This window comes from Sceloporus undulatus, chromosome 4, assembly GCF_019175285.1.
Source record: "Sceloporus undulatus isolate JIND9_A2432 ecotype Alabama chromosome 4, SceUnd_v1.1, whole genome shotgun sequence".
NCBI classification, from domain to species: domain Eukaryota; kingdom Metazoa; phylum Chordata; class Lepidosauria; order Squamata; family Phrynosomatidae; genus Sceloporus; species Sceloporus undulatus.
This window is the reverse complement of record NC_056525.1, coordinates 195,196,071-195,208,623: the sequence shown is the minus strand read 5'-3', so window position 1 is coordinate 195,208,623 and position 12,553 is coordinate 195,196,071. Positions and strand designations below refer to the sequence as shown.

At 40.8% G+C, this 12,553-nt stretch overlaps 1 protein-coding gene across 5 annotated transcripts in view; it reads right to left on the bottom strand.

Moving 5' to 3' along the window:
* The window catches only part of SPIDR (scaffold protein involved in DNA repair), a 1,328,422-nt gene that overhangs the window by 106,263 nt on the left and 1,209,606 nt on the right, over positions 1-12,553 (bottom strand). For all 5 annotated transcript variants that reach the window (XR_006103505.1, XM_042463183.1, XM_042463182.1 and 2 more), the window contains exon 8: positions 5,077-5,296. Coding sequence is in view for 4 of the 5 variants with exons in the window: in XM_042463183.1 (XP_042319117.1) it covers positions 5,077-5,296 (220 nt within the window). In the remaining variant the exon portion in view is untranslated. The remainder of the gene's footprint in view (positions 1-5,076; positions 5,297-12,553) is intronic.

Here is a 12,553-nt window from a genome sequence, read left to right as displayed (position 1 = left end):
TAAAACAAATAAGTTAGGATCATCCATGCCTTCATATTTCCAATATCTATGTATGGTTGTGAAAGCTGGACAATGAAGAAAGCTGACAGAAAGAAAATCAGCCCATTTGAAGTGTAGTGCTGGAGAAGGGTTCTACGTATACCAAGGGCTGCTAATATCAGTAAAGGTCCTAGAGTAAATGAAGCTTGAACTCTCCCTAGAAGCCCAAATGATAAAACTTAAGCTACTGAGCTTTAACCATATGATGAGATAACAGTCATAGGACTCATTAGAAAAGACAAAAATGAAAGGTAAAGTGGGAAGCAGCAGGAAAAAAGGAAGTGTGCATCATTCATAGGGTCATCATAAGTTGAAGGAGACTTGAGAGCAATTAACTCTATGGGACAATTTGGAACTAAATTTGTCCTTCCAACTCAATAACTCAAGGTGAGCAATTTATGGCCATAAACTAGGCTTTGTATATACATATTACCATGTAAGACATTTATTCCTTCATAGTTCCCAGAAATCAGTGACTTCAGATTATGTAACAGCATCCAATCAAATTCCAAATAAAGTCCTTTCATCCAGTAACCTCAGTACTAAACACTACAGAAGTATATGTCTATACTGATTAGGATCCACATACAGTTATGTTTTGTGCAATGACAGCATTCGTGTAATTTATTAATTGATCTTTGGATTAGAGATATCGGTTTTATTCCAAGATGAAATTGTCCATTCAACTGGAAAGCAAGGTATAAATCCTCCTAGAGTAGACCCTCTGAATCAACTGTTGAATGCAAAATTAGTATTCATGAAAATCAAATTGCTTCAATGGGTTTACTCTAGTTGGCGTTTAGCAAGTACATCTAGGTACAAATTCCAATGTGGTCTTGCCTGACCATTTTATAAGAGCACTAACGTGTCCCTTTCCATACTTATTAATATCTTCTCAATCACCCAAGAATGAAATGCGCAAACTTTGCAACTTCACTATGGTACAGTAGATTTACTGAAATGAATGGGATCTGTCAGTCATTACCAACACAAGCTTGATTTCAATGAGTATGCTCTAGTTAAGATCAAAATTGGATTTAGCACATAGTAAGATCCAGTGTGATATACCACCCTCTAATAGTGCTCCTATTCCACTTTAACTGCTCTGGCTGCCTCGTGTTGCATTATGGGATTTGAAGTTTAGGGAAGGGCATTTAGAATTCTCACCAGAGATCTCTTAGGCCTCACTGAACTACAAACCTCAGAATGCAACAGGACACATCCAGAGCAGTTCAAGTGGAATAACAACACTATCAGAGTGTAGTGCGGTAATATGGATAGTGGTTTGAGTGTTGGACTACAATTCTAAACCTGCTTAGCTTCCAAAATCAGACAGGATCTGGTGCCTTTAGAGTATTTAGGGTATTTATTTCTTTATGGATTTACTTGGCCAAACTATTTGAAATAGTTTGCTTGTGCTTGTATCTGTGACTGTATAAAAGCAGAATTATCTTTAACAGGACAAGATGTTAGCTCTACCATTTCCTCATTAAATAAAACGTGGAATTTGTCATGGGATTAAGCACACATGGGAATGGTCTTAAATATAGGCATGTATTAACTGAAAATTCTGTATCTAGTCTGGAGTTAAATTCTTACTATACATCTTTTACTGACTTTAACAATACTGTCTGCTATCCCTTGTTTGACGTCACCAGACAACAACCCACTAGCCATTTCTGTCACTTCAGTATCCCTGGAATTTCCTCTTTTATAAGAGCTGGAAAATTTCAACTGTAGAATATTCTTGATATATCTTTGGAGCATTTCCATTCCAATTCAAAAGCTTGATTCAAATTTTTTTTTAAAAGAAAAGTTAGACATGACGCGTCATTTTGAAAGAGATAAATTGCAAACAGTCTTGTTTATTCTCTGTACATTTTGGGGTGGAGTGAGTGAGAACCTACATTAAAACCAAATTGTACTCCCTTCACACTTCTTTATCGACAATGTTTAGATTTTGAAAGAATCTCCTCTTCTGCATCTAAATAATGAGTAAAAGTAAATTGAAATTACTATTATTACTGTACTTCAAATGCATTAATTATATGAATGCTGGGCTGCCTGAAATATAAAACCAGGATATCACCTATCCAGAGTAAAATAGTATGCAAAACTGATATACATTATTCAATTTACAATCCATCAGGTCAGGTGCCTAAATACCCTAAAGGGCACCAGATCCCATCTGAACCTGAAAGATAAGCAAGGCCAGCCCTGGCTATTACTTGGATGGGAGATTGCCAATGAATACCAGGTGCTGTAGACTATATTTCAGAGGAAGAAAATGGCAAAACCACTTCTGAGTATTCCTTGCCTAAGAAAACCCCATCCTGGAATTGAGTAAAATTCCTAATCATTCTGAATCCTCAGGAAAACAACTTGAGATATCTGCTAGAGGTGCAAGAAGAGAAAGATGGCCATGAATGCAGATCCTTCTGGCAACTGTAGCAGTATATGTGGATATGGCTTCCTTGCAGTTAAGAAATAAAGGGCTTGCTGAAACTCTAGTTGAACCTTTACTCCTTTGTATTAAGTGACTGATTGTTACCATATTGTGTATTTCAATAGCATCTGGATTTTATAAACAAATGCTATGACATTTGACCATGCCACAATTCTTTAGTACACTGGATACAGACCAGTACACAACCAACATTAAGAGGGGAGAAAAGCAAGTAAATCTGCTTCCATAAGCCACTATTTCCAATGTAAAATGTATTGTGTGCATCTTGCCATATCACCCCTGCAGTTTCCAGTGGTAAAACAGCAAAACAGCTACAAAGTCAAGCTAAAGAATTTAAAATCCACACTAAAATTATGTGTGAAATGCTTCAGAGATAACATTTACTTTTTTAAAAATACAATCATTAATTATAATTTCCACCACTGCTATTTCATTACATTTCTCAGAAGATTTAGATCCTGAATCTAACCTGTATTAAAACCACATCTTCCCAGTCTCAACATTTCTGCAGACTGATTGTCAAATATTTAATACTGTTAATATGGAAGAGTATGAGAAGATAATTTTACTGAGACAGCTGGCTCATTGTTGAAACCAAGAAAATCCAAATGTTAGTCCCACCTAGAATACACCCATTGGTTTAATGGAACTTATGTAAGCATTCAACTATAAAATTCCAATTGAATCAATGGGTCCATTCTTGCTGAGACTAATGAAATGGATTTAGGCCATGGTAACTCATCCGATCCTGGAAGCTAAGCAGGGTCATTTATGGAATTCAAAGATATAGCCATGTTAGTCTGTAGAATCAGTATGTAGGGAGATCTTGTAGCACCTTTGAGACAAACTGAAAGTAGTTGGCAGCATGAGCTTCAGAATCTGAGGAAGTAGCCTGAAGTCTATGAAAGCCCATGCTACCAACTTCTTTCTTTCAGTTAGTCTCAAAGGTGCTACAAGATCTACCTAAATACAGGGCCAGTTATGGTTAGTACTTGGATGAGAGATCACCCACAAATACCCGGGTTGTTGTTGTTGTTATTGTGTGCCTTCAAGTAGTTTCTAACTTATGCTGACCCGTAAGTGAACCAATCATGGGGTTTTCTTGGCATGATTTGTTCAGAGGAGCTTTGCCATTGCCTTCTCTTGAGGTCACCCAGTGGGTTTAATGGCCGAGCTAGAATCGAACCATGGTCTCAAGGGTCATAGCCCAACACTCAAACCACTACACCATGCCAGGTGCTGTCAGCTGTATTTTAGAAGACAGAATTGGCAAAACTACTTCTGAGTGTTCCTTGCCTAGGAAAACCTTATGAAATTCATGGGGTTGCCATAAGTCGACAGGCCACTAAAAAGCACACACGCAAAACCAAGGCTGTTTTTCTTCTTCATCTTCTTTGGGATAGTTAATAATCTCTAACTCTAAGATCTTTGAAGAAGTAATCTGCTGCAGACTGTACTACTACATCTTTCTTCCATCAGTGCTCTTGTAGTCAGGGATTCTGAATTTTGTTGAATTTTATTGTAGGGTAGCTAAGCGTCGTTCCCTTATCAGAGCTCAACCCTTTCTGCTTTTGCAAAACCTTCAAAGGAAGAATGTAAAGAGGACTTACTCTCTTTTTGATGATAGGGATTTATCTGTTTATTTTTTCCTCCTCATTGTCTGCTTGAATATCTATAACTTTTAAAATGTGTACATTCTGTCAAAGGGCTCTGTAGGAACAATCCCCTGTTGGCCATGTTTTGACTGATCTTCAGAGCTTGCCTTTGCAATTTGATAAATAGAAGAACTAAAGCTATGCAACTTCCAGAGGGGTAGCAGAATTTTTCTGATTTGTGTTTGTTTCATGTTTTCCCCCTCCCTCAAACATGCTCACATAAAAAGCTGGAAAACACAACACAGTACAGTTCATTTCCTATGAGACAGCTAAAGAGATTACCTTAACATACAATGTTAAAATATCTTGTTCACCACCAGCAAGACCATCATAGTCACAATTAAGCAGTTTCACATTGAAACTACATTCCATTATATGTCACCCATTTCAATTACGCCGTTTTAATGATTCAGTTATTTGCACCCTAAAAACACAGCTCACTTCCAGGGCAGCTACATTTAAGCTGGGGTGGGCAGCTAGGCAGCTGTGTTAGTCTCGCCACTGCAATTCTTGGTGAGAGGGAATAATATTTTCCTGCCCTTAAACACAGTCTAGTGACTGTGAGTGGCATTTTTGACATGTTTCCACCCAAGGCCATTTTTAACAACAGGAAGTGATTGGAAAGTTACTTCATTTTCACCTCTTGCTTTTAAAAAAGGCCACTCCTTGGTCTAAAAAGGCCCAACAGTGCCAAAACTTGGTGAAAATGCCCCCCAGAACACTTAGATGTCATTCAGGGGAAAACTGATCCCTGGAGCGCCCTGGGGTTCACAAATGCTGTCTTGGGAACTGTACTTGTCCTGTAGGCCACACTTCGCCCAGTCTGCATTAAGCTGAGCAACCAAAAAATAAAATCTGGTTCTCCTACAGTAAAGACTGAAAAACGATGATTGGCTAGCTATTTTTTGTACTTACCAAGGAGGATGAATATGTACAACATCATTCAGAGCTGCCTTGAGATGAGCTGCTGTTTCTTTTGCAAAGAGAACTTTAAGCTTAGGCTGAATGTCAGCAATTTCTTTTGCAGAAGAGGTATCAGAAGTGGTCTGTGCCAAATGATGGCAGAGTGCGATGCAGAGAGTACATTCTTCATGCATTTCTAAGATCTTTACAATCAGTACACCAGATTTATTACCTGGAAATCAAACAATGAAACAAGTAAGCAAATATTTCATGGGGAGTGTCTCTTCCTCTTTCTATCTCACACACATAAACATACAGAGTGCATTATTTATTTCTATGCCTTTTCTGTATGTAGGTAAAAGAAATTACTATAATAAGCTTGCTTACACATGGAGGGAAATTTAAATCAATCCACTTTCTTGCAATGTGCCAGTAAATGTGTCAGTAAAGAAATCTATTATTCCTCATCAAATACCTTTACATTTTATACATTAAATAACATTTTAGTGTTGAACCATATTAAATTGCTACCTAAAGTAAAGTGAAATTTTATTTGGATCAGTATTAGCCATTGCTCAGCCATAGTGTGTGATTTCTCAGAAGAAGGTCTCTAGTTAAACTGCTATTATTTCCAGTTAAATGGTCAGGTGGCAGAAAAGACCATTGGTACAAAACCTGAAATCAAAATAGGGAATACTGAGATGCATGAACTAAGCCTGAAATGGTTTAAACAGAGCTTTGGAAATATTTTTTTAAAAAACTACAAATCCCATCCAAAATTCTTCAGCAAGGTCATTGGCCTTGTTGGCTGAGAGATTCTGGAACTTCTAGCCCTTTCCTCCCTATCCTCCAAAGCTCCTGCTATAAGGCAGTTTCCTATGTTTCAGTTTGGGGGGCAGGGGCAAACACTGCTAAGCATGGAAAGAATACCTGGGAAGGCCTTTATAACCTTTCTTCAGGGGTACAGAAGGTAGCAAAAGGTTTTGAGGATGGAAAGTTTTCCTTAGTAATCACTTGACACAAGAAAAGGAACTGCCCCAAACACAAATACAGTCAGCCCTTCTTATACACAGGTTTTTTATACACGGATTTAAGCATACACGGTTTGAAAATGTTCCAAAAAAGTATAAATTTACCTTGATGTTCCATTTTTTATTAGGGACACCCTTTTGCTATGTCATTATACTTAATGGGACTTGAGCATACACGGATTTTGTTATACACGGGGGATCTTGGAACCAAACCCCAGCGTATAACAAGGATCCACTGTATTCAAATGAATGAAGACTTGCCTAAACAAAGAGAATACAGCCCTAAACGAAGACGCCTAGGAAGAGCCCAACATGCTATTATGTGTTTTGTTTATCTCATTGAAAATGTAAGTCCTTTCTTCTTAAATTATTTAAAAGTGATAGCAAAATTAATTTTGCAGTGTGAATGACAACATCAATGAGTTTTAGAACAGCTTCATTATGCAAACAAGAAACAATAACTTTGATAATCAGCAAATGTATGACCATGTTCATAGCTAGGAAACCATGTAACTGTGAGGAAGAGGAATTGAACTATTTAAGTGTAAAAGATGCTTAGATACAGTGTACCAGGCTTTCTTAGTAGCTAGTAAGTTTAGCCAAGAGGGGGTTTAAAGCACCACTTCAAAAGAGTTCTGTTCCTGTAATACTTAAGCACTCTGCTTGCAGCTGCTCTATCAATTAAGCCCTACATGACGGTCATATGGCAAGGCTTTATTATTTCTATTCTCTTTTTGCTGTCATGTGCTTTCCAAATACTTACTTACAAGAAGATTTGTATTACTTTATGAAAATTGGGGGGGGGGGGGGCTTGAGAGAAGGCGGCTATTGTAAAAGACTACAGATGCTTAGAAAATCAGAAATTCACCACAAGAACTAAATATTTGCCTTGATGTTATCTCATTATTTTAATTATTACTTTGTTGTAGTTTTTCCACAAAATTTAGTACCTTAAATTAAATTGCAAACTTTTAAGATAAAAGGACCTAACAATGTTCCAAAGAAAGATGGAATATATCCCACTGTATCTGTCTAAACCACGCATGTGTGCATGCGCATACACACTCACACACATATATATACAAAAATGCATTTTTTCAACAAATTCTTGAGTTCCTTCCTTGGATTTAAGACCCTCTGAATCACACCTTGAATTAATGTCTAGTGTTGAGCAACTGTTATTTTATAACTGTTAAACATATACCCAGTAATGCACCTTCAAAACCTCTTTTGTCACTTGAGTGTATTTTTAAGGGTATCACTCAGACTGAGTTCAATTTTCTCTCTCATGTATGTGAGTTCCCATAACTTAGGTCTACTTTTCAGGCCATCTCCATTCAGTAAGCTAGTCTCATGGCCAGTTTGATGGACAGCTATGAACATATATATTCTAGTGAAGAAACCTAGGGGAAAAAAGGATAAGAAAAGGAGAAGCAGTCATGTCGTGAAGCCACAACTGCAGAGTCAAGAGCATGACTCCATTAGAATAATATGAGCAAAGTACATGGGGAGGGGTCATGGTTCAGTGGCAGAATCCATGCTTTGGATGCAGAAGGTCCCATATTCAATGCCTTGGGAAGGGGGGGGGGGCTTCTTAGTACCTGAGGTTCTGGAGAATCATTGCCAGTCGAGAGGAGAATCATAGAACTGAAAGGGGATTAATGGGTCACTGAGTCTAACTCCTTGCTCAATGCAGGATCTCCGCATAGCACCCCAAGCAGGCAGCTGTCCAGTGTCTTTTTGAAGGCAGAGAAGGAGACCCCACCACTTCTCTAGGCAATTGGTTTCATTGCCAAACTGCTCTCACCATCATACTTTTCTTCCAGAATTCCATGCTTTCCAAAATTGTCATAAGCCACTATTTCTTTACCTTCCCTCCTCATCACATTATTCACATTTCAGCACTAGATAATTTATGCACCATCACAGGAAGTAAACATCTCTTTGCCTCTATGCAGGAGGACACACTACCACCAAACCATTTCAGCAATAAAATGGTAGACTTCTAGATTCTTTCCTATGACAAGGTGTCATTGTTATCCTCTACTAACAAATGGACAGGGCAACAAGATTTGATCTACACTGTCACCCTGGTACTCTACCCATGGACAAGGGATCTGGCAAGCAAATGACTAAGTGAATCTATTAAAAGCAGAAAGTGCTTTTCTTGACTGCAGATTAGAAAGCTGATCTAAAAGAGGATACTGCTCAAGCAAATGCTGAATCTCACTAGTTAAATTTGTAGTACTGCAGTTCAGATCTAAGCTATTACTCTGTCCAGTGGCAAATGATTGCCACATTTTAAATCTCTCACCCATACCGCTGTATTTAACAGGGAGTTAGCTTTGGCCAATATTGGCTTTGTGACACTGCCATAAGAATGAGTTTGGATCCTGTTAGTTTTCTCTAGAACGGAAATAGACTGCTGGAACTAAGGTACTGTAGGTCCCCATGCATCAGGAGATAGGATTCTGAAGAGCAACTGAGGATCTGAACTGCTCTGCCTCTTGAGTGCTCAGTTCCTCAACCTATGAGGGGACAGTCTGATGACATGGTAACGACAGCTTCTTGGCCTCTAGTCTTGGCAGGCACACTAGAGGGTCAATTTTTCTTTCTCTCTGAAGAAGAGTTTGTACTGAGATCATATTGGGCCATGGCAGGGCTGCTTCTCAAACTAAAGGAAGTCTATTATGTTTGGCTATGCCATCGTTTTTTACTCAGTTCTGTGTAAATCAGTTCTCGCTTTCTCCCAGTACATGAAAGCAAATAAAATAAAATAAAATTCTTTTTTTTTAAAAAAGAAGTAACAGAAGCTTTTTCTATAAGGAACTTGAGTTCTGAATAATCATAGCTATGCAGGACATGCCAGTAAGCATATACACTGCTCCCTCGGGTTACGAAATTAATTCGTTCCGCGGCCGCTTTCGTAACCCGAAAAGCCTTCGTAAGCCGAATTGCCATAGGCGCTAATGGGGAAAAGCCGCGTTTCGTGTGAAAAAGCGCCGAAAAGCACCAAAAATTTTCTTCGTAACCCGAAAAAACATTCGTAACCCGGAACAATTATTTCCAATGGGATTTTTTCGTATCCCGGAAATTTCGTAACCTGGGTATTTCGTATCCCGAGGTACCACTGTATGCCTGTCTGTAGACCTGAGTACCTCAAACATATAGACTAAGTTTTAATCTTCTAGACCCATAAATTTTTACCAAAGAGGGAGGAAATGAGTCTTCAGTTTAATTGTTAAAAATGTTAATAGACTAAAAATTATCTAACAATTATAAAGAATTGTCCACAACCATTAAAACATCATTTATCTTACGGCAATTTGATTTTCAACACTCTTGACTTAATGCATAACTTCTTAATGGAGGGATGGGCAAAGTGAGGGCCTCTAGACATTGTACTGCAGTTCCCAAAATCCCTTACCTCTTCCTCATGCTAGCTAAGACTGATGGGAATTACAAACCAACACCATCTGGAGAGCTACACTTTGCCCACTCATTCCTTCATGCATAACATGAAATACCATAGGTTTACACATGCCAACTGCCATTAAAATATGCAGAATATTATGCAAAATTCTGTATGTTGCATATTAAATTCCTAATTCTAAAATTTAGAGTTAAAACAAAAATTTCAAGGTGGCAACTAAATGCCTCTAGCCCACTGTACTCCCAATCTTAAAAACAAGATTTAAAATAGCATAAAACCACAAAGTCTTAGATAGACACAACACCATGCATAAAGGTTAAGGAGTACTACTGGATTAGACCAAAGGCCTCTGTCTAGTTCAGCATTTTTCCCACAGTGGTTAGCCAAATGCCAGTGGGAAGCTTACAAATAGGACATAAGGGCAACAGCACATTCCTGCACATCGTTCTCCTGGTATTCAGAATACTGCCTGTGACACTGGAGACAACGTATTATCATCCTAATTGCAAGCAATACTCCTAGGCAACTACATGTTGTGATAGTGAATTTATTAGTGTTAGCTATGTGCCATCCAAAGTAGGGCTTCCATATATCTGCCCTGCATCTCCCACCTGTCCACTTTGTCGCCACAGGCGACTCTGTTGATGCCCTGACTGGTATTTGGAATACCGGTCTCTCTAGCATACCATGCATCGCTCCCAAGCGCCCTCTCAGGCCCGCTTCCAAACGTAAGCCCTGGTATACGGAAGATCTCCGGGCAAGGAAGCGGGTCCTGCGATGGCTAGAGCACCGCTGACGGAAACACCTATGCTTAGACGACAAGGCTCTCCTAGGCCGCCTTTTGGAGGACTATGGAGAGGCGATACGAGCAGCTAAGAACTCGTTCTATGGTGCTCGTGTCGCGTCCGCGGAGTCGCGTCCAGCAGAGTTGTTCAGGGTAGTCAGGGAGCTAACTCAGCTCCCTCCTACCCTGAACCAGATCCTTGAACCTTCTAAGGCCTGCTGTGACCAATTTAACAACTTCTTCGCGGATAAAACCTCTCGGATAAGCGAAGGTCTTAACGCCGGCATTAGAGCAGAACCTAGGTTAGAGGCATCCAGAGCCTCCGTGGACTCCATTAAACTGGATCAGTTTGAGTTGGTTAGTACCGATGATGTGGACAAGATCCTTGGAAGCGTTCGGAGGACAACCTGCTCCCTCGATCCCTGTCCCTCGTGGCTAGCGGCTCAGGGGGGACCGGTGGTAACTTCGATGTTACACTGGATTATAAATACATCCTTGAGGGATGGGCAATTTCCATCCAGCTTGAAATTGGCCACCGTAAAACCGCTGCTAAAAAAGCCCTCCCTCGACCCCCTGATGCATAATAATTATCGGCCAGTTTCGCTATTGCCATTTTTGGGGAAGGTGATCGAGAGGGCGGTTGCAATCCAGCTTCAATCGATCTTGGATGAAACGGATTATCCGGACCCATTTCAAACTGGCTTTCGGGCGGGTTACAGGGTTGAGACGGCCATGGTCGCCTTGGTCGATGATCTCCGTCTGGGCATTGACAGGGGAAGCGTGTCCCTGTTGGTGCTCTTGGACATCTCAGCGGCTTTCGATACCATAGACCATGGTATCCTTCTGGAGCACCTGGTAGAGGTGGGAATCGGGGGCACTGCGCTCCAGTGGTTCCGGTCCTACCTCTCTGGGAGGTTCCAGATGGTGCAGCTGGGAGACGTGTGCTCCGATAAGAGGGCCCTTACATCTGGGGTCCCTCAAGGAGCCATTCTGTCTCCCATGCTTTTTAACATTTACATGAAACCGCTGGGAGAGATCATCCGGAGACATGGGGCGCGGGGTTATCAGTACGCTGATGACACCCAAATAATCTTCTCTATGTCTCCGACTGATGCAGTGACTGAGGATGGCGTCTCTCCTCTCGTGGCCTGCCTGGAGTCAGTAATGGGCTGGATGAGGGAAAACCGACTCAGTCTGAATCCAGAGAAAACGGAGGTGCTCATGATAGGTTCTCCTGGCCCGGGGATGGCGGTGGTTCCACCTGTCCTGAATGGGATCACGCTTCCTGTAAAGGACTCGGTACGCAGTCTGGGGGTGCTTCTTGACTTGTCGCTCCACCTTACATCTCAGGTGGATGCAACGGTCAGAAGCACCTGTTATAAGCTTCGGCTGATTCGCCAGCTGCGTCCCTACCTGGGCCAGAGGGACCTTGAAACGGTGGTAGACAAATGGCTCTGGTAACCTCTCGATTGGATTTCTGCAATGCGCTCTACATGAGGCAACCCTTGTACCATACCTGGAAGTTACAATTGGTACAGAATATGGCAGCCAGACTGGTCACTGGCATGCCCAGGGCCAGTCATATAACACCCGTACTTAAAGATCTGCACTGGCTGCCTAGTCGCTTCCGGGCGCAATACAAGGTGTTGGTTATAACCTATAAAGCCCTACATGGCTTGGGCCCAAGATAACTTGAGGACCGCCTCTCCCCATACAATCCGCCCCGCACACTCAGAACATCTGGGCAGCAGCTACTGAGGGTCCCTGGGGCAAGACTATCCTCTACATCGAAGAGGACGTTTACCATCGCGGCCCCGACCCTCTGGAACACGCTGCCCATAGAGCTCCGCTCGGCCACCTCCCTGGCCCAGTTCAGGAAGGAACTAAAAACCTTCCTGTTCAAGTCAGCATTCCCCGATATAAGTCCTAGTTAGTCTCCCCCCCTCTGACAGCAGTGGCAAGCTGGCCAGAATGTATTTTAATTGTAGATTTTAATGTATTTTATTGTATTTTGTGTATCTGTTTATTATATTGTACACCGCCCTGATTGTAAGAAGGGCGGTATAAAAATAAAACTTTTATTTATTATTTATTATTAGATGACCCTGAATTCTGAATTTATAACATGTTGTCTACTTCCCTCTATATCATGTATAATTTTATACAACTCTTTCATCCTCCCAATTTATTTGCCTTTTACCTCTAAGTTTAAACCTTCAAAAGATCTTGCTGCAGTCCTGA